Raw genomic sequence first — 25,544 nt, forward strand, 5'->3', positions numbered from 1 at the left:
AATTAAGTCCCTGCTCAAAATGTTGATTAATGCCAGAGTGAATAATCTGAGAGTGAACAAATAACTCTTTAAGATTTCCAATAGAGAATATTATATGCTGAACACCCATGGCGAGATTGACACATATGTAGTAGGGGCTGCAGATCCCATAGCGGTGAACTGGTATTCTGTGTTACCAGCAATATAGTTGACATTGGACAAGTAGTCTTAAGAGGATAATAGTGTGCACTTGTATCCTTCTTGCCATATCTTGTAAACAACACATTTTCATATTCTTTTATTTTGCCCAAGTTATAAAGCAGTCTGTGGTCCTACTCTTTTACCGGTTTTGAAAGCTTGTGGCTTTAACCAATGTTGACAGGCCCTCAGATTTGTACAAACAGTCCTTCATGTTTTAATGTCGTGGGCTTTGCACATCTATTTTAAGGCTGGTTTTGTTTAAGAAGAAAATTATATAATAGTAATATGCCCCCTTGTATTTCTTTAAATAACGCAATTTAATGTTTCACTTTAAACAACTACTAAATTAAAATGGTTGGATACAAAGGAAACATAAAATAAATTCATTTATTGACTGGTAAGTTTATACAATTTAAAATAGTTTCAGGAGGCTCCTATTATCTGGTGGGAGGGGAGATACCAAAGGACGACATGATGATGCAAGAGCAAAAGCTTTGGTTTCTTACACTGAAGATATCCCTCCCATTCTTCAATCACAAAGTACGCCTTAGATAATACCAAACATATAAGTTATGATGTTGCGCATGTCTTAATAGGGGGGAGTAGTTATAAGTGTTCTTAATTGTTTATGCACAAAAGTCAAGAAATAAGTCCCATCTATGATAGAACTTTCGCAAGTCATTCAGAACTGCTGTTAATACCCCAACCGCCCAGGTCTCCCAGTTTGTTCACTACCATATCGATATGAAAAGGCCTTTAAGATTTTTCCAGCTCGGGGCAATAGTCAGTATAACTGCATTCAACAAATTGACAATCATAGATGACAATTGCCTGGGCAAGCTATCGTTCCCCTCATCTTCAACCCCACTTCCAGCACCAGGTCCAAGGGGTGCAGCAAGAGGGATAGTCCTATTATACCTTTAACCCTGGACAGGATTTCTTTCCAGAAGACTTGAACTCTTGGGCAGGACAACCACGTGTGCTCCAGGGTACCACTATTGCCACATCCTCTCCAACGTAAGGGGAAGCAATTTGGAACAGATCTACTGAGGTGTATAGGAAAGTAATACTACCTTAGCTACATTTTATGAAGACGTTTGCTGTAGTGCACCTAGAACTCTTCTTAGATCTGCACCATACCCGTGACCATGATTAAGGAGGGATTTTAGACTGAGATTTTTCCTCTCATTAGGACATATATTGTTGTTTTTCATCTATATTTGCATTGTCAAACAGACTGTATCCTTTGGCTCTTCTACCTTTGGCAGTGTGTTCGTGCATAATCAGTTCTAGAGAGGTTGCCTGCCTAGTTCCAGCTAAATGAATTATTGGGTTGACTGTGCAATGAGGGAGCTGAAAGTATCTAAACCGCTCCCATTTGGATAAATCGAGTTTGGATTTAGCGTCTGCCAAAGTCAACGGATGTCCTTGTTGGAAGAAATCCCCCAATCTGGATATAGCTCCCAGAACTCAGCAATGTAATGAGCCCTTAATTAGACCAGGGGAAAGCTCAGGATTCTTTAGTACTGGGGTGTAGCAGCCAAGGCCTGTGTCAACAAGTTAAGGTTTTTGGGCTTTATGCCTGTAAAACAAGGAAGCACTTGTCGAAAGAAGCAGCTGTCAGGCAAGTGTTTCTACCCAAAAATGGTAAATCAGCAAAATGTGCCGTGGTCACAGCTTGTTGTGTTTGGACCCATTTCGAATCTCCTGGTGGGTGTAGTAATTCATAAAGGAGTGTTACCTGTCCCACTGAGAGATATTGCAGAATGGAGAGAAGTACCAGGCCTCCCATTGCCAGATGAAATGAAAGATTTTCTTTCGTAGTGTTGGGAGTACGTCAACTGAGATTTAAATTAGGAGACAACAGAATGCGTAAAGGAGCCTATGGGCAATCTTCATTTTTAGCAAGCATATCCTGCCTATCTATGAGACACCTTCAGGGGTCCACCCCTCCAAATTCAATGATAGCTCCTTAAATAGAGGTAGGATGTTGTGGAAGGGAAAGCCTCTGGCAGTTTCTGGAAGGCTGCACCACAAGATAATCTAATGTAGATGAGCTGCCATTCGAAAGGAATTTATCTTTCCTGGTTTGGATAGTCGAGTCGAACTCAGTAATATTGACCCTTTTTGGACTTTAAATAGTTAATGGAAAATCCAGCGGCTTTCTCAAACTCAGTCAGTTCTATAACTGCTCGCAGAGAGGATTCTTTATGTGTCGGGGAAAGAAGTATACCTTCGGCATGCAGTACAGTTTTGTGAGGAACCTTGTCCACTTGAATGCCCTTAATGTGTTCATTAGTTCTAATTTTTGTGGCCACAGGTTCAATGAAGAGGGTAAAAAGTAATGGGAAGATGGCGCTTTCTTGGCGAGTCCCTCATTCTGAATTTGATTTGATGGTTGTAGATGGCAGTTCACTCTAATTATGGAATGCCTTATTCCCACTTAGTGATAATAAAGTAAACGGTCTTTATGGCAGGAGCTTACATATATCAGGTTAATGGCTCTACTGAACTTGTCATATGGGATCCTCCCTAGAATGAACTCTTCTTTGCATGGGTGGACTGGCCTATAGGGAACTCTGGGGTTTTCCCAGTAGGCCTGTTTTGTTTCTTTTGGTTATTATTTCCAGGGCCTCTTTTGGTACACAGTCCATCCCTGCTTCTTTGGTCCAAGTTGATGTGTGTGGGGAGGTTTTTTCCAGTCTGTAGGCCAATATTTTGCCAGACATTTTCACATCTATGTTTAAGAGGGTCATTGGATAGAAACAATTGCAGTCAGTGGCATCTTTTCCAGGTTAATGAAGAAAAGTGGTTATGGATCCTGCAATGGAATGGGGGTAGGGTTTCCAATGAGTGGATGGAGTTCAAGAAAGAGGTTTGAGGGCTAAGAGCTGGGTCTTAACATTTTTTTAAAACAGGGGAGGACATCCAGGTGCATTATTGAGATGGAGACAGAGTGTCAGGAATGTTTCCTGTGTGGAGCGGCTGAAAATTGTGCCTTTCTTCCATTTGGGACAGTCTGTTTTCCCTGCTTACTGCTCTGCAGAGCAGGAGCTACCCTTTAAAAGCTCACTCATGAGCATCAGAGTGTTAGTAGTGTGAGACCGGGACAAGGGGGGCCAGAATCAACCCGCTTTCACTGCCCTTGATCCTTCTAACATGGGCACTGAGTCGGAGCTGAAGAATAGAGCCCCGCTGTGAACAAGACGACAAGCTTGGCTCCTCCTCCTAAACCAACCGTCTCCATCCATGGTGCCGGCTGAATTCTCAAGACAAACTGAAACCGACTCTGAGGCATAGGTAAGAATCTCCCCACCTAATAACACCACCCTTTTCTGTGATATAACATTATCAAAAGAAAGCTTTGTTTTCAAATGGGGGTGGGTGTCTATCGGGGCTGCAGAAGGAGCCATTTTGAATAAAACAAAGAAGAGCAGAGCCGAATCTCTGTGTTATCCGTTTCCCTTGCGCCCATAAGAGTTAGGTCACCACTTGTTGTCATAACAACCTTCCCTCATTCAGACCCGATAATAATTAATGGTAATGCGTTGTTCATTGATCTCCTACAGAGCACAACTGCAGTGCAGCTATAGTCACTCATTTCTACACTAGGGAATACATACTAGCCAGCTCAGACTCAAGTAAGCATCCGCAGCAAATGAAGAGGACCATCACAATCCCTGCGAAGTGTCATCTGGTGAGATGTGTGGCAACCTAGTAGAATTTGGACAGTAGTTCACACCTGTGCGTCAAAGGAATTTTTTTAGTCATATAAAGTATAGCACTTATGAATATTTTAGGTGCGGGGGAGGAACTGGGATCTTGGCACAAAATCCCTACAATAGACAAAAAAGAGAGAAAGAAGATTCAACCTAGGAATCCTCCCGTCCCCTGCACACTTTCAATTGTTTGGACAAAGATCCACTACTTTGGTTAGTAAGGTTGTATAACAATATGTTAAGGACATTCAAATGTAAATAAGTAAGGAACACAATCTTGCAAAAGGATTTTTTTTATAAACAAAGTATATAATTCAAAAAGGTTATTAGTTTACAAAAAAGAAGAAAATGTAGCCTCATAGTTTACAACAAACAATAGGCCAAAGTTCAAATAGAGTCCATTGTATTTGGCGACGCGTTTCGAGGTAAGGTTCCTCTTCTTCAAATGGCCACAAGGACTCTTTAAAAAGAAGAATAAAAAAACACAATGTTGTATAATAGTGTACTCAAAATGAAATAAAAGTGATTCACTTAGTTCATACAGTTTAACATAATCTAGACACCAGTACATCCTGGTAATTCCATCTACTGATAATGGTAACTCATCTGATGAATTGAAAGGTATTTAGCTGAATCAAGGTAAAGGTCTTCAATCCAAAGTTAAATTCAAGTAAAATGATGGAGTTTCATATGTATCAATTAACCCACGTTACTGATGGATCAGTTCATGGGCAGGTATAGAGGCTAGTGTGCCGATATGAGGAAAGTAACTGAATGATAAACAGGAACATTTTCAAACGAGAGATTCTAGCTTGTCTGTTGCTAGACGAGACCTAAACTAATAGTCTAGAGTCCACCTTATAAAAGCGACAGTGTAGGACAGAAAAAATACCATATTTACCAAAGGAAGTGCATAATTGAAGACACATCTGTACCTCCATAAAGTTGAATGTCTAAATCAGACAGTTAGCTCCAGGAAAAGGATAATAGGACCAACAAATGGTCTCGGAAATGCATCCATACATCAACTCCAAGCTGAAGAAATAAGTATGAGTCAGTTAGGAGAATCGATCGCGGATAATTAAATAGCATAAAGCATAATTCTATGCTGAAACCAACCTAAACAATGTCAGAAGAAAAAAGTGTGGAGCGTCCAGGCGGGAAGCCGAGCAGACTTTAAAATCGGAAGATCAAAATCAGCATAAGTAGTCATTAAATCACCAAAGGTTTAAGAAATCAATGCCATCTGGGGGGGGGGAAACGAAATAACTATTAACTGATCGGTAGTGAAGCTTCGGGAAATGATAGTAAAAAACTGACTGGAAGGTACAAACATACCTAAATTGGGAATGCTTAGCGCGATATGTGAAGCTGTAAAAGGCGACGTCCCAAGTGGAGCATCAACTGTGGCTGAGTTAATGGAGCTTGAGTAGTTCCTATTTGCATAGGCTCATCTCTGACGGGGCACGTAGCAGGTGAGGAAGGTAAGGGGTCAGCTTCAGAATAGGATACAGGACTGCAGTTCTTCTTGCTTTCATTCTTTTGTTCTGTGATGCGAAAATCTATTCTCAGAACTGATGTGAGGTCAGAAAAAGTATCCGGGCAAGGAATCCTAGCAAGCTCATCTTTTAATTCTTCTCTCAGACACCTGCGAAAAATGGTGTATTGGGCCTGTTCTTGCCAGCCAGCCTCGGCCGCTAATTTCTTACAGGTTGAAATGTATGTAAGTAGATCTGAATTTCCTTGGCGCACATCCAACAGGTCTTCACTAGCAACAAAAGCACATTCTGTCCTTAGGAATATCTGTTGTAGGAGGGTCTTGAAAGCTGCGAAATCTTGCAAAACTGGGTCGGACTGAGGCACTAAGGGGGTTGCCATGCCAGAGCGTTTCCAGTCATATGAGTAATCATGAAACCCACCTTGGCATGATCTGAAGCCCTTTCTAAAGGCAAAATGAATGTAACAGGCCTCCAAAAATTCCTTTACCTTCCTTTCAGAACCATCAGATTTCCCTGAAACTAGAGATCGGAAGTCTGTTATTCTCTAGCAGCCACTCTTTGCTGTAAAGCTGCATTGTCGGTCTTGAGCGTCTGAACCTCAAGGTTAAGGGTTTGGACCGCTGCCACAAGCTCTTGAATCTGCTGTGGTGTAGCCATAATTTCAGTTAGGCGTTGCAAGCAATCAGATTTGTCAGTAATATCCTCCTCCTCACTCAGGTAATGGAGTACGCCTTCTTCCCGTTCCTCCTCACCTGACGTGGTTGAAGAATAATCCAGCTTCTTTCTTCGGTTTCGCAGATAAACTGCCTTCTTTTTTTTGTGCAGATAAGGCCTGCCTCGGAAGGAAGCCACAGTGATTCAAGTCCTAGGAATCTCCGGTGACCCCTCTCCACAACAGCCGGAAACGTTGTAGGGGAAAAAGCCTCTGGCATAAAAAAAAAACAAAATAGTCACAGTAGATAAACCGGTAGTGGATCTTGATAGGAACAAACGGCAATGGCCGGAATCCTGGCTGCTTTCGTTGGCGAAAGGAAATACTCTGCAGAATGTCCATGTGGAGTTAAAGGGAAGTGTTCTGCGAAATGGAGTATCTGAGCATGGGAAATAGACAGGATAACTCGCAAGAAAACGAGTGGAAAAAACGACTCCTTGACAAAACCGGAGAGGAATCGTAAGGACCAGACAGAACACGGGAAAAAGAAAGGGGAGGCAGGGGACTGAAACAGAAAGACAAAGAAAGAGGCAAAAAAATAAGCACGGAGCGGGAGCGAGGAAAGGTGGAGAGAAAAACTGCAGAAGGTAAGCAGAAGAAAGGGCGGAACACAGCCAAGAGAAGTAATGTGGAGCGCTAGCAACGAGGAGAAATCCAGAGAGTTGCAATGCGCCGAGCCGCTGAGTGAAGGATAGTAAATAGAACTCGGCGGTGGCCATGTTGAAAACCCCTAGACCGCCGCATACGTTAAGAAAAATACATAACGACACGTTTTAATGGAGGCCGAATTTTGACATTCTCCATACGCGCCAGTTACCCCAGTTTGTGACATATGTTCCTCAAGGAAAGATGGAATTGCCACAAAGGTCGTGTTGTATTGCATACACAAACTGGGCATTTACAGGTTCAGTTAATCTGATCTGAACTTGGTTGCAATACCTCATCAGCACACTATGCATTATCGTGATGTATTTAAGTCTTTAAAAAAAGTGTAACAACTTCTTTGCTGGGTATCAGGGTGGAGGCCCCTCCCACAGTGCAACATCTCAGTGTATTCAGGCAAATAAATTACACTTGTCCTGTCTGTTATCACTCTCCCTTTGTTGCCAGCCATCACCTTAGCTAGGTGCTGATTGAGATTTACAAGGTGCTAATGGATAGGGTGTGGATGCCAACCGTGCACCAAAGATGAACTGTAACATGAGTGCTGCAAAGAGCCCACTTTCAGAGAAGTACACATGTCTGTGTTTTTTGTTTTTCAAAATGATTGCCAACATTCAGCGGCAGGGACTAAGGCGAGATTGCAACCTATGTCTGTTTATTCTAATTTGTACAGCTCCTCCTACAACAGTTCTGCACGCACATAATTACCAGAGAAAATATTCTCAATGAAAGCTTTCACACACCAATACATTTATTGTACATTGGGTCAACATACTTTCCATTACTATTACGTTCCTGTTACATCTGGGCACGTGGCCTATCTGTCACCTGCTTTTGTTTTATCTTGGAGACACAGGGCCTCAGTACGAGTAGGGCGGTAAGGGATACCGGGCACCGTTAAGAAGACCGGAGCCGGTAATCCCACAGACTCCATGGAGGTTACCCCGGCCAATAACAACTGCAAATAAAATGTGCCATGGCTTAGAAGCGGCCCAGTATCTGACTGAGATGGCATTTTCCCGGTCTATGTGTGGTACGGTACAAAGTGCAATACAAACAATTAACAAGATAAAGACATGATTTAGCTCTCATACCATGCTGTGCGAAATCTATACTCAGTTGGTTTTAGAATTGTTGCCCTCTCGGGCCATATATCCCTGCTTTCTGAAACCATACACTTATTCACGGACCCTGTGGATGGAGGAGCTCTCTCACTGCATGCCTTGTAGAATCAAGGACTCAGGGGGGCTGCCACACCCAAAATACATTCCACTAAAGTGAGGACCTGCCAATGCCCTCCTCAGACTCCTTCAGCTAACCAGTGCCCATATTATCCACCTGTGAAAGAATGTAAGGCTGAGCCGGCCATGATGGGATTCAGGAACAGTGTCCTGCAGTTTACAGAGCTCAGCGCCCCATTTCCTTTTCCTTTTACTTAGTGTATATTTTTGTACTCTGAGCAGGTCATTACAAATCCAATGTAATGTACAAGGTGAACTGTTACTACCCGTCTCCTGTATCCTGCTGGATAAATACTGATATTTGAGCTAGATAGCAGCAGGGCCCCCTCAAACATATGCTACCACATGCATAACAATCTGACATGGACAGACATGGGTCTGTGAAGGCCAAATTAGAGAATCATAGAATTGATGGGACGATATTAGCACACAGCAGCACAGCAGCTGGTGGCTCCAGTTTCACATCACATTCCACATAATTGCCCTTTTAGACACAGGGAGATGCAGAGATTGGTCCAGAATAACATTGTGCTGATCAGCTACTGAAGATTGAATTTGAATCCAAGTGGCTACATGCTAAGCTTGGTAATGTGGACACTAGGCCACACATCCCGATTCGTCATCACTGGGACTAGGTCCCAAACACCAGAAGTGCTATGCAAATAATAACTTACAACACAACACATGAGGAACCCCCACCCTGCGAGGCCGCCCTGCCATGCAAAGTGCCAGGGCAGCTTGACCCTCTGAATGGCACCCCAGTTCTGATGGCCATGTATCGGTGATGAATGTACGTACCTTCCCCAATTTGATGATCATTCATCCCCTTCACCACAAGCCTCAAGGAAGAGCATCTCAGGGAAGAGCTCCTCAGACTCCTGGCTGGCTGTCCTTCTGCTGTAGGCAGCAAAGTGAAAGTGCTGATTGTGGGGGGGGGGGCAGATAAGCAGTAACAGTAGTGGCAACCGGCTACACCATGCACTGAGGTAGGTCAGATGCTGAGCAGCCACCTCAGGCAAGCTGCTGCAGTGTGCCACTCACACAGGAGGAGGGGAAGCATCTAATCCAAGGCAGGCAGGAATCAAGTTAGAAACCTGGGCCTTCTGCCTCTCAAAGTGTGGGCACTCGTTCTTCTTGGCTCTGAGGCTCGCGTAGTTGCACTCACTCCCATTTGCACCCAAGGCCACACCCAGCAGTCAGGGAAGGCAGCGAGAACCGTGACAAATGATTGTCTAACTGCGGACGTCACAAGCAGCTCCATGCCAATCATCATTACTGTTTTTTAGTTTGGGCTATTAGGTGGCACTTTAGCACCACCTATAAGCCGAAACGATTGCATTACAGTACAGATAGAGAGTAATGGCATATAAGGAGAGACACAAAGCTTGTAGGTGTTGTTTGGTTATGTGCACATCAATTGACTGCCCATGGTCATGCTAATGCTGGAAGTCTATCTGGATACTACACTATCCTTTAACCGTCAAGTGAATGCCATTGCCTCCTCCGCTGCCCACACCATGAAACTGAGTAACGCCTGAAGACCGTTCTTATCTCCTGACAGCTACCTTAACATTGCCCGATACGAGAACGGATCAAGTTAAAAAATCTCTGTATCACACATAGATGCTTTCTAACTCTGCTCCCCCATAAATCATGCAGAAAATCATGAAATTCAGTCAAGACCAACTAGATCTGACTCTGTTCACCGGCTCATCATGCCCAAATTTAAACACGCTAAAGCCGGCGGCTCAAGCTTCTTAGCACTTGCAGCCAAACACTGGAACACTCTTCCACCTGCCCTGCGAGCTGATCAATTTTATTGGGCCTTCCTCAGAGCCCTAAAAACCTGGCTCTATGCGTCAATCTTGACCTGTTTCCAATTTGAGAACAAATGCACGTAACTTGTAATGTAACAGTGCCTCGATGCCCTCTGGTTTAGTGCACTTTATAAATGTTAAAAATAAATAAATAATCCTGATGGCCATTCTCACCCAGTTCCTGCCCTTCCCTGCCCAAAATACCTCCACATGGGAACTCTTTCAGCTTGTTTTAATCAAGCCTTACGATCAAACTGTGCTCCTGAAGCACCTGCCAGTGTTTTCTCAAAGCAGTATTCTGAGATTTACTGACTTAATTGGAGTAATAAAGACACGACTCTAGATTAGATCGGTTAGGTTCCCTTACAGAGAAAATACCTTCACGAATAGGGGTTAAACAAGGCTGTAACCTTGCAGCAATGTTATTCAATCTTTATCTGGCCGGAATCGACGAAATTTGGGACAAGGAGAAATCTTTTCCGATTCGCATAGGAGCACTGACCATATCATGGTTGGCATATGCAGACGATATTCTGCTTTTTGACCGCACACAGGTTGGATTGCAACATAAATTAGAAAACTTTTTGAATTATTGCAGATCTAATAATTTGAGGGTAAATCCCCAAAAATCCAATATAATAGTACTTGCGAATAGGAAAAAAATCTGTCACTTTTCATGGAGATTTGATGATGACTTGATTAAGACAGTTATGGAACTTCCTTATCTTGGCCTCATTTTGACAAAGAATATGTCGTTTCGAAAAATCAAGGAAATACTTACTATAAAGGCGACTACTCTAAAATATCAAATGAAAGTGCTCCGAAATAAGATCTGCAAATTCTCATTAATTCCTCTCTTAGAATTTTATCTAAAAAAAGTAGAGGCAATATTACTCTACGGAGTGGAATTATATCTTAGTGACTTGGGCCCACTTTTTGACCAACTACAGGGGCAGATGTGGAAATACACTCTTGATCTGCCCCCTTCCATGCCGAACGCGATTGTCATACATGAATTAGGTCTAAATTCTCTATCCGCTAAATACAATTGGAGATTACTAGTGAACTTTGCGAAAATGTTATACCCGCCAAAAAATTCACTATATTTAGATCTTCATACTATGATGTTGAACAAGAATCCTCTCTCCATAGTTCAATACAAAAAACGTATGATAGGAATTATGGAAAGGATTAATTTAACAGGTGATGATTTGGAGCTCTTTCAGGAAAAGAGTAAAAAAAAACTGTATCAAACCGATTGGGCGGATATTTGCACAAAAATAGCTAATTACTCCTCCTATTCAGAATACAACAAATTCGTGCATAAACAAACACCTCGCATGACGTATCTAATTCTATGCCCTTGTCCCAAGGTGCGGCAAACTTTTATGTTGTTTAGGTTCGACTTGCTACACACACAGGTTAGACAGAAGCATTGGTTCAAGAAAGATGTAGCTGATATATCTATAATCTGTCGCTTTTGTAAGCAGACGCCCGAATCCCTTAAACATCTGTTTCTGTATTGCACTTACTTCGAAAAGGCACGCTGTAGAATGATAGAATCATTTGTGGAGGCAAACACTATTGAATCGAGGGAATGGATCTGGACTAGTAGTATGTGGGGGCGACAAATGCCTCGATAATTCGAACTACACGCTTAGTAAAGACCATTGAGTTAGAGCTGCTGATGGGTAATTAGTCTTATACTTGATGGACAATTACTGTTGTTGAAGTGTTTATACACCTGGATCAGGATGTTTTAGCTTCGATATAACGGCCCAAGCTACTTAGGGGGCGACAAACGGCAAGACCGTGGATCTTGTCTTTGACAATTTTTTTGTAATTATATCTTTATGCTGAATGTCATGGAGCTATAAATGTAACATGCACTTGTAGCTGTACTTTTTACTTTATATAATATATGAATTTATATGTAAGTTCTTTTTATACTCAGAAATTTAATTAGTCATGATTTGTAAAGGTCTTGATGTTTCTTCTTTTAGTTTACATCTCGACACAAAACAAATAAAACTTTTAATAAAAAAAATAAAAAAAAAAAAAAACACACGACTCTTGTAATAAAAATGTCTTAACCACATCTGTCTTCAGCCATTCGATTCATAAGCACTAGGTGTGTCCTTCACTGAAGGCCTGCTAAAAACAAGCATTGGCAAACCCAACAGTTGTGTCTTGTGTATAAGTATTAGGCTTATGCAAGCACTGCTATTAGACACCGAGGTATTTGAACCATTTGGCACCTGCTACAATCTATAGCCAGTTAATACCATTGCAGCAGTGCCTGGCAAGCGCCTTTTGTGAGAAACCAAAGGGTGTTTCACATACTAGTCCCCGGGGATCTCTCTCTTGGGTGGTCAGGGCATGGCCATTGCCTTTGTATCCTGACCCTGGGGTAGACAAGTGCAAGAGGATCACCTGGGTTGGGGATCTTCGTGGAGTAGGGATGAGGCAACCGATGGTGAGACGCAGTATCACCCCTTTCCCGTGCCCATATCCCATCCTATTTTATAGGATTCCCCCATGTTCCAACCCACACCTATCTACATAAACACTGGGCTGAGGAAGAGGATGACTGAGAGTAAAGAGGCTAACACTTACATATCTCATTGACCATGTTCCGTTAATCAGGTCAGGTAAAGTCAGGCACTTGACCTTAATCACATACATCTGATTACCATTAGCTCCCCCATATGGATAAAAGGCGAAGCATACAGGCACACTCTGATCAAGGTGAGACATGAGAAGGAGCAGATCTTCCGGGGCAAAGGCGAACCCACTGGAGTAGGACGACCGATCGAGGGACCAGAGCGAAGGGCAGGGAAACCCTGAAGATCGCTGCAGTAGGTTGTTGTCTCTGGGAAACTGTGAGGGATACGTGGCAAAAGCCAAATCCCAGACAATGAGAAACCTGCATTGTGTTTCAAGGATGCTAGCGACCCTCACAGGTGAGCAACAGAGTTGTGGAGGCGAGGCCAAGTTTGTTATATCAATCTTGACTTGTGAATCAAAGCCGCAGAGACAACAAAGGAATGCACACAACCGGTAAGTTAGTGAAAGACATGAAAGGCCTGTTTGTGTCAAGGAAAGATTGAAGCTGCAGCAGTGTATCTCACAATTAAAGGCTGCGTGCACGCTGATGAGACGCGAAAGAAAGCAAACCGGTAATGAAATTTTAAGTTACCAATAATGGTGAAGCCACTGATGCAGAGTAGTGGAGTGGTCCGGTGAAAGGAAGTAGCCCACTCGAAAGTCTCAGCGAAATGTTTGGTGTCTTGTTATAAAAACGGCAAAGTGAACACATTCTGAAATGCACAATGCTCAAGATTAACCCCAACGAAAGGGGAAGTTGAAAGGTGATTGCTTTAAGAGGAAGATTTCTTTGAACTTTTCTGATTGTGGTATGGAACTACCAAGACCAAGAGATACTGCAGCAAATAACATAAGGGAAAGCTGAAGTGAAAGTCGAAGTGGTCCTGCATAGGTCTATGGTAAAAGCCTTGCACATTCAAATGTCTTCGACATCAGTGAAAGGTCCGAGCCTGATTGAGGGAGACCAGAAAAATTAAATAAGTTAGGGGAAGGGAACCCCTAACGAATGTGAATAAAACTTGGGAAATGGAATTCCTGCAAGTGCTGTGATTATGAGGTCTGAATCTGGCTGAGGGAGATCTACATTGAATCAAGTACTTTTTGTTGAAAGGTCTGAGGCCGAAAGAGGGAGACCTACGTGAACTGTTGATGCCCTGAGAGGTCCGAGCCTGACAGAGGGAGACCTACGTGAACTTTTGTTGAACTGTGAAAGAATTTTTAGAAAACTGGAATAAGTGACTTTAACATGGAAAGGCAGTCGGGCCTCGACGTTTTGAACTGCCTTTTTTTTTTGATAACCTGAGCCAGAGTGTGTAATCCTGTTTATGGGAGCCACCTTATACCGTGCTTTCCAACGTGGGAAGGAGAGCTGACTCAGCCACCTTCATCCCTTATGTTATAACACTGACTTTCCTTTGCATACACATTCCCCTTTACACATTTGTTTGTATAAGAGATAGGACAGTCATTATATTTTATTGGTATAGGCCATTTTGATTTGATAAAGACTGACTAGGACTATTTTCTTTATTATTTGATGGTAGAGACTACTACCATCATTGCTATAGGGCAAAGTAGGAGTTTTTCCAATCCCCAAGAATGTAATCAAGGTTTTGAAACGTGTAACTTGTGTCAGTGTCATACTTGTGATATCATGCCTCCCTTATGTATGGTGTTAGAAGTGGGATACTACTCAATTGATAAAAGTTGAAAACCCATGTGATTATGGTGAGACCACCTGAAGGGGAGAAAAGAATTGTTGAAATGTAGAGTTCTGACCGAATTTACAGCATTAACGAGGCTCTGTGTTCCCATATCCATATCCCTATCATCCAACAAGATGTATTCTTTCAAGGGCAAGTTTTACTTCCTCTTTCTCACTGCCGCACAGAGCAGTGGGGGTTGAATAATCCTAAAAGTAAGACCATCTCAGGTTTTTATTAGACCTAGTGCGGTGAGCCCCCCTTTTCCAGAACCTTTTTTCTTTAAAGCCGAATGACCCTCTAGGTCAGGCTTGTCAAGTATAAATACTGATGCTCTGAGGTCTCCTTCTCAATCCGAATCCAACCCCAAAAGTTTAGAAAGTTTTGAAACTTCCATGGAAGAAGGTTAGACCATTTCTTTTCAGAATTTGAAGGTATGACAGAGGGAACTCCCCCCACCTTCCCCCCTGAGAATATGGCCTCAATAGACGATGTGCTAGCACAACTGACTGCCCATCAGATACAAGCCAAAAACCTTCTCCAATCAAGTTTAGAACAATAGTGGCTTTATAGACCAAACATCTATTACCCCAGGGGGTATTGCAACCATATCAAGCTGGAGAAGATCTGGGTAATTTCTTTTAGAATTTTGACAGACTAGCAGAGCAAACCGGATGGCATGAACATCTAAAAATGTGTTACCTGGGACCATTATTGAAAGGGGAATTACAACCTACCTACCATTTACTCCATCTTCCATTGGGGGCCAACTTTACCTCGATTAAAGAGGGACTTCTTAAAAGAGTAGGTCAGACCAGCAACTTTTATAGGCAAAAATTAAGAAGTATCCGACTGAGTCCAGGAGAAACCCCATTTGAATTAGGAGAACTAATGAAAAATACAATATCATTATGGGTGGCTAAAAGGGTAAAAAAAATCTGAATGAACTGATAGAAATGATAACCCTGGAACAATTAGTTAACGTTTTACCTCCATATTTAGAAAAAGGCAATGTTGCAGCTAAATAAACCAAGTCTCACGCTAGCCATTGAAAAGGCCCAATCCCATTTGGAGGCCGTAAAATACTTCCATGCCCTGCATAGAGGATAGAAAAGATCAAAAACCATTGTACCACTATATGCTACACACATCAGAGAAAGGGGTAACCTTTCTAAACAAAATGAATTGATGATGAAAGAAAGGGTAGAACTAAAAAGACTAGAACATAGACTTTGAGAGGAGACCAGAAGAGAGGAGTCAAACAGCGTTAAACCTTCTCCCCCCCTGTCTGTTTCTCATGCAGAGAAAATTGTCATATGGCAAGACACTGTCCAAAACAGCAAAGAGAAGAACCTATGGAGAAAGGATGTCTGTGAGGTGAAGAATGGGAAGATCCGGAAGAAATTACAGAATCATTTAGCATGTGTTTTGTCAATCATCAGCAGAATTCACCTATGAAATGGCTGTGATTAACGGAAACGTGGTAAAAGCCTTAATAGATTCCGGTAGAAAACAAACCTCAGTAAGAGCCGATCTAGTTTCAACAGCAGACCTTGAGATGTCAACCCTAATTAGGGTTACCTGCTTTCATGGGGACAACGTAATCAACAACAAAATACCCATATCAATTAATATTGGAGGGGAGCCAACATTCATTTAATCAGCCGTTATCCGTAGGCTTCCAGAAGAGGTTGTCATAGGCAGGGACTTTGTTAACTTTTCCACCTTCTTTCAAAATCTCACACCTTCACCATGCTAATTCTCACCTCATACCCAATGGCTAACTGATTTTTTGTTCTCACACCTCTCCCACTTGGGACTGGACAGAATAGAACTTCTAAGATGAGATGACCCACTGTGAGTCCACTGTTAACACTGATAGGGAATACTTAAGGAAGCAAACGACTCACTAAAATGTTATGGGATATTCAAGAAATCGTATCATCTGTTCCCGGTGTATACCAGGACCAAAGGAAGAGCAACAGAGTAGTATGCAAAACCCTAGCAAAGGGAAAGTCCAGAAGAGAACAGATAAAGCCACATCCCATAGGGGAAGGGAATGTAAGAAACCAAGGGTTGTCTCACTTACTAGTCCCGGGATCTCTTTCTCAGGTGGTCAGGGCACGGCCATCCCCTTTAGGTTCAGTGCGGGAGGATCACCTGGGTCGGAGATCTTCAGGGAGTGGGGGTGAGGCAACCGATGGTGAGATGCGGTATCCCCCTCTTTCCTGTGCCCATACCGCATCCTATTTTATAGGATTCTCCCATGTTCCAACCCCGCCCCTTTCTACAAAAACACTGGGCCGAGGAAGAGGACAACTGAGGGTAAAGAGGCTAACACTTACATATCTCATTAGAAACATCACATTAATCAGGTCAGGCAAAGTCAGGCACTTGACCGTAATCACATACACCTGATACCCATTAGATCCTGCTTCACAGATAAAAGGCGGAACAAAGAGACACATTCGGAGCAAGGTGAGACACGAGAAGGAGCAGATCTTCGGAGGCTAAGGTGAAACCACTGGAGCAGGATGTCCGATCGAGGGACCAGAGCAAAGGGTAGGGAAACCCTAATGATCCCTGCAGGAGGTCGTTGCCTCCGATAAACTGTGAGGGATACGCAGAGAAAGCCAAATCCCAGACAACAATAAACCTGCATTTTGTTTCACGGATGCCGGCGACCCTCCCGGGTGAACGACAGAGATGGGCAGGCGAGGCCAAGCCTGTGGTATCAACCTTGACTAGTGAATCAAAGCCGCAGAGAGCAGAGACAATAAAGGAATGCACACAACCAGTGAGTTAGTGAAAGACATGAAAGGCCGGTTTGTGTCAAGGAGAGATTGTAGCCGCAACAGTGTATCTCACAATTGAAGGTTGGGTGCATTGATGAGATGCAAAAGAAAGAAAACCAGTAGTGCACTTTTATGTTACCGATAACGGTGAAGCCAGTAATACAGAGTAGCGGAGTGGTCAGGCAAAAGAAAATAGCCCACTCGAAAGTCTCTGCAAAATGTTTGACGTCTTGTTATAAAAGCGGCAACGTGAATGAACTCTGAAATTCTCAATGCTCAAGATTAACCCAGATGAAAGGGGAAGTCAAAAGGTGATTACTTTAAGAGGAAGATTTCTTTGAACTTTTTCGATTGTGGTATGGAACTACTAAGACCAAGAGACACTTGGGCAAATAACCTAAGGGAGAGCTGTAGTGAAAGTCGAAGTGGTCCTGCAGAGGTCTATGGTAAAAGCCTTGCACATTCAAAATTCTTCAACCTCAGTGAAAGGTCTGAGCCTGATTGAGGGAGACCGCAAACATGAAATAAGTTAGGGGAAGGGAACCTCTAACGAATTTGAATGAAGCTTGGGGAAAGAAATCCCTGCAAGTGCTGTGATTATGAAGGCCGAGCCTGGCTGAGGGAGATCTACGTTTAATCAGGTACTTTTTGTTGAAAGGTCTGAGCCCGACAGAGGGAGACCTATGTGAACTGTTGATGCCTTGAGAGGTCCGAGCCTGACAGAGGGCGACCTACGGGAACTTTTGTTGAACTGTGAAATAACTTTTAATAAACTGGAATAAGTGACTTTAATGTGGAAGGCCAAGCGGGCCCCAAACCACGTTTTGAACTGCCTTTTTTTGATCATCTGAGCCAGATAGTGTCATCCTGTTTCCTTTGCAAACACATTCCCCTTTACACATTTCTGTGTATAAGAGATAGGGCAGGCATTCGGTTTTGTTAGTATAGGCCATTCTGATTTGACAAAGACTGACTAGGACTGTGTTTTCTTTATCATTTTATTGTAGAGACTACTCCCATCATGGCTATAGGGCAAAGTAGGAGTTTCTCCAAACCCCAAGACTATACTAAAGGTTTTGAAACTTGTAACTCTTGTGTCAGTGCCATACTTGTGATACCATGCCTCCCTTACGCTTTCCTTTGACTACACAAAATCACAAACTGTTGGCGTTGCCAATGCTTGGTTTTATATCTTCCTAGTATCTGCCTGTCAGCAGTGAGCAGTGAGCAGTACAAATCCAATCAGCGAACTGTTTGGTTGCCATGTGGTGGGGCTTTGCAGTCTGGGGGGGAGTGATGAGTCATCTTATTAATTTGGGCTATTAGGTAGCAGAGCCACCTATAAGCCTAAACTATTGCACTAGAGTACAGATAGGGAGAAATGGCATCTGAGGGGGGACACACATCTTGACTGTGTTATTTAGATATGTGCCCACCTATTGACTGCCCAGGCTTATGCTTATCCCTTTGGCCATTGCCTCACTCCCCACCGAATACACCTCCTCATGGGAACTCTTTCAGCTCCCTTTAAACAAGCCTTACCATGAAACTTTGCTCTCAAAGTACCTGCCAGTGTTTTTTCAAAGCAGTCTTCTGAGAGTTAATGACTTAATTTGATTTATAAACCTGCTACTGGTGTAATAAAAATGTCAACCCAGTCTGCCTTCAGCCACTCGATCTATAAGCACTATGTGTGTGTTTCACTGAAGTCCTGTTTACAACAAGCAGGGGAAAAACCAGCAGCTTTGGCAGGTTCTGCTATTAGATGCCCAGGTACGCGCACCATTTTGCACCTGCTACCATCGGTGTACAGTTAATACCACTACGCAGTGCCTGGCAAGTGCCTCTCCCATGCCTACACAAAAGCCCAAACTGTTGGCATGGCCAATGCTTGTTTTTTTCTCAAATGTGCATTCAGGCATACACGCACAAAGTTGTCTAAATGATGATGTAAATGAGAGAAAGAACACAAAATATTTTCTGGCCTTGTGACTTGGCCACACACCAGGAAGTGCCGCCCACAAGCAGTGCCACCCCACAGACCCCCAAGTTGGGTAACAGGTGGGCCCCATTTGCCCACCCATAAAAACATCTCTGGATACATTGTGGAGCATAGTGAGCAGTGTCAAAGGAGGAGACAGAGAGCGCCCACAAAAAAGACACAACAGTATCAGAAGAGCAGAGCAGATATAAGGTGGAGACAGGCAAGACAAAATGCGGATTGGACATTGAGTTCATGAGAGATGAAAGAATCGTGCAAGGGAGACAATGATGCAGTTAGAGATAGGCCAGAGAAGATGCAGACAGGTGATAGAGAAAATGGAGAGCAGATGCAGGGTGCAGAATGACCACAGAAGCAAAATGAAGCCAGGCAGAAGGAGAGACAGCAGATCAATAGAGAAATAGTCACCAAACTTCACTGGTTACCCGGCACTGAGGCGCCTGAAGACCTGTTCCAGAACATGAGGTTGATGAGCATGCTGCAGATTAGAAGGGTGAGACAGCAGGAGAGCCGCTGAACTCTAGTGAATGGGCTCCAGGGACAGCGGGTCAGCACCGAGAGCCAGAGGTGATCTTTCATCAGCTTTTCCACAGAGTTCGAGAACATTAAGTACCTTAATGGAGAAAACAGCAAACGATTTGTAGCGGTCATACAGAACTTGGGCCTTTAACACAGCAAAGCACTCAGTGGTCTTACAAAGGGACAATTGTAATGTGTAAAATATGAAATATATGTGCCTATGATGGGGAAAAGTCCCCTGCTACATGCGCATAAACATAGCTCAGACAGAAGATTAGATATGGTCCTGTCACAGGCTTAACACTTACTACCCCAGGTTTCAACTTCACTTGCAAGTACTCGGCTGTGAGGTTGTCTACCCTTCACTAATGTATGAGGTTGCCCATCAAAACATAGGTGATACCTAAAGGCACACAGTTTGGCTTGAAGGAAACTACAAATCCAGAGGAGCACTACTTTGTAAGGAGTTAGCCAAGAGAATACCGACAAAAGAATATGCGCTTGGAAAACTTGCTTAAATCAGTGCCTGAAGATAGGTCCTGTTGGATAAATCAGGGATGTTTTGCCCCGAGTGCCTGAAGATAGATCCTGTTGGAAGGCCGGCAGGGGCCCCGTGGAGGAGAGGGGTGGCCTCTCTGTCTCAGCATGTGCACACAAACGCATCATAGCCAGTTTAGGGTTAGTGGGGAACTGTGTCCCCTCTTTATTCCCATCACGTAACGTGACGTAGGCCGGCACATACACGTGTCCGGACGTACGTCACCACATCCCTTATATAATCATCATAAAATCCCCAAAGCACTCTTTCACAAAGAAAAACCAAGTAACATAATCAAACCACCCCTCAGTGTCTCTGGATCCCATTCTTCATACGATACCCCAACCCCTTCTTCACTCACCAGTAGAGTCGAGCAGATACTCTTGCAACCTTGCCAGTATTTGTCTCTGCACTCTGCGGGGATATCGGGGCAGACCTCGACTGCCACTTGTTGCCACTCATGCTGCTAGAGAGCTTTCCCCCAGTACCCCTGGGAGCACTCTGTTGACACCACCATCTGAGAAGTCTAGTGGCAGTTCCAGTTCACCCCCACTTTCTCCTGCATGGTCTCGCTGAGGCTGGTGCATCACTTCATCCCTCGCTGAGGTCTTCTTGAACCAACTGCAGATCTGAGTCACAACTTCCGCTGGCCTCCTGGCCATTACCATGGACCCTTTTCTCCGGCTCATATGGCAGGCACAACTTGTGTGTGGGCTTGCGGTTCCAGATCAACAACATGTCCCCCATTTGTATCAGAGATGTCACCAGACCCCTCCTGACCGATTCCTGCTTGTTCCTCATATGCCAGTCATCCCTTGCCTTGCCGACATCAATGTGACACCACTGCCGTGACTCATGTCTCCTCTGGTGGGGCTACCCCTGTCGCTGTATGTAGGGTCATGTGGTACGTCGGTTGAAAGGTGACAAGTTCTTTCTTCAGCACCAACCCTTGCTCCAGCGCAATCCAAAACACCTTATTGAAAATGCTCATAAAGCGCTTCATCTCCCCATTGGCCCTGTGCCAGCATGGTGTGATGCGGATGTGTTTGATCCCATGCCTTGCCACAAACCCCTAAAAACTGTTATCTTGAAAGGGCAATCGATTGTTCGACATCAGCATCAGTGGCAGGCCGTGTGCTGAAAAGATTTCTGTGGCTGCCTCTGTAACTGCTGTGGCCTTTGCAATCTCCTTTAGAGACAGGTCATTACAAGGTTGGAGGTAGCCATGCCACTATTTGTGGCATGGCTACCCCCATACCGCATACTGGGTCTGGGTTCCCTGAATGGGGAAATACCGGGCCATTCCAACCTTGGAGGCCCCAGTATTTCCCCAATCAGGGAACACATCCCCATTCCCATTCGAGCCCCCATAGGGCTCAATGTGAATGGGGACCATGCTAACAACGGGCCCGTTAATGACGGGCCCGTTGTTAGCATGCTGGTCCTTTAGCGGGTCCCGCTAAGGGCACCTGGTAAAACCAGGCACCCTTAGTGGGACCTGCTAAAGGACCTCGTAATGGGGCGGTAAGGGGTTGACGGCTCCGGCACCTTTACGGGCGCCGTTAACCCCTTACCGCCAACCTTGTAATGACCCCCTATAGACTTGGGCATACACCAATATTTAAGACTCCTTCCTTGGGATGAAAAAGGCCATTATTGCTTCCACAGCAATTGGTGCATTGGCATCTGCAAATGCCTGCTTGGCAGCTGTGTCTCACATCCAGTCAGCATCCACTTCCTGCGGATCACGTGACAAGTACTCAGCTGGGTTACCTGCACCCACCCTGAAATTTAACATCACCCCACAGTTCTGCAATTAGTGCATCCACCTTTCTAGCCTCAGGGCAGGTCGCAGTGCCCATCGCTGCAGGATTGGCAGCAGCGACTTATGATCTGTCACCACCATGACAGGGTGCCCAAAAATATACAAATGGAAGTGCTTAGACTCACACAACACTGCCAGCGCCTCCCTCTCTGAGTACCACTTTGCAACCACTGTCAGTGCATTACTGCCGAAGGTGATGGGCGTCTCCATTCTGTCCTTGTCCAAATGCATCAGCACTGCCCAACTCCCACCGGACTGGCGTTCACCAATATTTCAGATTCCTTCCTTGGGTCGAAAAAGGCCACTGTTGCATCCACAGCAATGACCACCTTGGCATCCGCAAATGCCTTCTGGGCAGCTGTGTCCCACATCCAGGCGTCATCCCTCTTAATGAGTGCACTCAGTGGCTCCGTAATAGTGGATAGGTTGGTTGTGAACCTGCCGCAAAAGTTAATCATCCCCAGAAAGCTGCGTACCTCCGGTGGATTACTGGAAGGGATGAAATCCTATAAAGCTCCCACTTTCTAATGCCTCCTCCTTGGAACACAAACCCAAAGAACTACACTCTGGGTTGCAGGAACTGATACATGTGCTCATGTAGCATTGGTCCCTTCTCCTGCAGACAACAAAACACTGCTTTCATTAGCTCTAGGTATTCCAGTTCAGTTTTTGAGTAGAAAAGCACATCGTCACTGAAATTAATCACTCCCTTGAGGCCGGCAAGGACTCCCCTCACTGTGAGCTAAAACACCTCAAGTGCTGATGACACACCAAAGCGCAACCTTTTGTACCTAAACAACCCTTTATAGGTTGAGAACATGGTGATCACCCTTGAGTCCTCATGGAGGGTAATCTGGTGATACATCGCCCTGAGGTTCATGGTCGAGAAAACAGCAGCACCCTAAAGGGCAGCTAGAATGTCATCCAGTATTAGCGTTGGGCGACGTTCCTTTTTGATGGCCCTATTTGTGAGATGCATGTCCACACAAATGCGCACCTCTTCTGGTATTTTGGGATTCAGCGCTTTGACCATGGGTGACACCCAGGATGTGGGCCCAACTTCCCTCTCGATGATGTCTGCCTCCTCCATGCACCCGAGCTCCTGCTCAACCTTTTTGTCTCAAATGCAAAGAAATTCTGAGATGTCGCAGTGCAACTGGCTGAACCGACTGGTAAATGTGTAGCCATACCACTAGAGCCACCAGACACCCGATTCCCTGGAAGATTCTGATATTCTGCATAAAGCCTTCCTACATCCATCTGATACACGTTGTAGGCAAAGATCACCAGCCCCAAGGATTCAGCCATCTGGCAACTGAGCAGCGTGTCCTTGACCTCAGGTGTGACGTAGAGTGTGGTCGGCGTGGATACCTTGTCATGGAATAACAGGGTGTGAAACGCACCCTCCAGGCGTATGGACTGTTTCCCTCATACGTGTAGATCCGTGGCTTCACCAAGAGCGGGAGAAGTTTCAGTTTTCAGTTTTCTGTACTGTGCCACACAGGCTTCTGTGTCGATCAACACCACGACTTGTGTCACATTCACTGTGACTGTACATCTTGGCTGTCGCCATTTTAACTACATCCCCCCATTCGAATACTGCACCTCCACGCACTTAGTGTTCTCTTCTGTGAGGGCAGCCACCTTCATTCCTCTGCCTCTCTGCAGTGGACTGGGCCTCTGAGTGGGTGAGGGAGGTCACAGCACTCTGCAGGCCTTGGCAAAGTGCCCCATCCTATGAAATTGTCCGCACTCTCTGCTGATCGCCGGGTACTCCTGGACATGTGGCAACGCTCCACACAGAATTTGCATGGGTACTGTATGAGCTCTTGCGAGGAACCTCTCTGCAATGGCCTTCCCCTGCTTTTAGCGTGACTGGTGCACTGAGGTACTGTTTTCACTGCCTGCCCCTCTTCCACCTTCAGGCCTTTCATTGCATCTTCCATAAGCGTAGCCCTTGGCATAGCCAGCTCTTGTGCTCTTCCCAGCACAAGACTGCACAGTAGCGGGATGCTAGGTTCCTTCAGGATCTGTTTTCTGAGCTGGCTAGAGAAAACCTTCTAGATGATCTGTCCCCTAAGTTCACCCTCCTCATCTAGAAAGTCACACACCACTGTGATCTGTCGCAGGCGTGTGTAAGAACCATCTAGTGACTCATTGGGTGCAGATGAAACCTCTCATAGTCTATTACTCTGGAGCTGAAGTAGTTTGTGAACTCCTTCCCCCATGTCGCGGTATGACCCATTACCTCCCTTGGTCAGTTTGTGCACCTTGCTCCCTGCGTAGAAAAGCAACATTTACTTTTTCTTGTCATCATCCTCTCTGTCTGCAGCATTGAAAAACTTCTCCAGCCGCTCCTCCCATAGTAACCACTTTGGTCCCAAGGATGTGGGAGTGCCTGCCATATCAAATTCCTGGACCTCTATGAAACTGGGCCTGTCTCACTGGTCCCTAGCTGTCCTTGTTACTGGCTCCTTAACCCAGTGCCTGTTGTCCACATTGGAGGAGAACACCTCTCCCTCCACCCCCACAGTGGCACAGTCCCACATCGTGCACCCACAGCAAGTGTGGCCATCACCACAAGGCACGGCCACTCTAGTTCTGCACAGCCACCTTTTCAAGGTGCCCCCTCATCAGCGTGGGGCAGTACACCTCTTCAAGCTCCACCTTGTCTCAGGAACGAGTCTACCACAAATTACTGCACCACAGTACAAATGTAGGACGAAACACTGGATGCCTACCACACGAGACTCCGAAAACTAGCACTGTCTTGTGAATTCGAAAATGTCGAAAAGCAAATAAGGCTCCAGATCTTCAATGGCATGTACTTGGAGAAACAGTGCAGAATGGAATTGGGCAAAAAAGGCATCACCCTAGCTAGGTTTCTCGAATATGGACATAATAGCACCGAGGGATGACTACAATGTAACAAACAACTCACTCCGGGGCAACCGAGAATCCGGGGGCCCACCGAGTGCCGAGGGTGCGTGAGCATGTTGCAGCAGGAGAAACTGCGCAACTCATGGAACCACGTGGCTCGCAGACGGCAGCCGCTTGCAGACTAGGAGTGTGCCGGTCTGGTAACAACAGTGCTGGTAGGCTTACCGGCACCGTTGTTACCGGACCAGCACACTTGTAATGAGGCCTACTGTATTGTTGGCTGGTCTCCTCCAGCGTGGCATTGAAACATTAATTTCCTATACATATAAATAAACATATCATTAAAAAAATATATCTTTTTCTTTAACAGCACCTGGCTCCACTGCCTCGTTTGGCCCTTTGCTGGCGAAGTTGAGCCTCTTGGCACCCGGCCGGAAAGATGACTGCCTCACTGCAACTCTGGGCTCTTCGTGCCTTGCCCAACCAGCTCTTCTGAGCACCACTGCTTATCGGCGCATGTGCAGGGCGTAGAGCACGCCCACCATTATCACCAGTTGTTGGAGGGGCTGGCTGGGGCTCCGTAGAGAAGAGTGTAGAGGAGCAGTTAAATGCCTCTGCAGGAAGTCCCGCCCTCCCACCACCTGTATGTTGGAAGCCTGAGATTGTGCCATGCTTGACACCAACAGTTGTGACCATTCCACAGTGAATATTCGAGAAAAGGTATCCACTGATAAAACCCTATCAAATGTATTTTCGAAGAGATGACAAGAATACTCTGCAAGGCCAAGTTCAAAGACAATCTTCATAGCAGAAGGCATGGTTGATGAGAGATGTTGGGCTAATT

At 44.8% G+C, this 25,544-nt stretch overlaps 1 protein-coding gene across 1 annotated transcript in view; it reads right to left on the reverse strand.

The window, feature by feature from the left end:
- The window catches only part of PKD1L3 (polycystin 1 like 3, transient receptor potential channel interacting), a 130,828-nt gene that overhangs the window by 25,132 nt on the left and 80,152 nt on the right, over positions 1–25,544 (reverse strand). Inside the window, exon 8 of the mRNA XM_069642533.1 lies at positions 19,364–19,551. Coding sequence (XP_069498634.1) covers positions 19,364–19,551 — 188 coding nt within the window. The remainder of the gene's footprint in view (positions 1–19,363; positions 19,552–25,544) is intronic.

The sequence above is a fragment of the Ambystoma mexicanum genome, chromosome 1q (genome assembly GCF_040938575.1).
Source record: "Ambystoma mexicanum isolate Mex_15411 chromosome 1q, UKY_AmexF1_1, whole genome shotgun sequence".
In the NCBI taxonomy this organism is placed as follows: Eukaryota; Metazoa; Chordata; class Amphibia; order Caudata; family Ambystomatidae; genus Ambystoma; species Ambystoma mexicanum.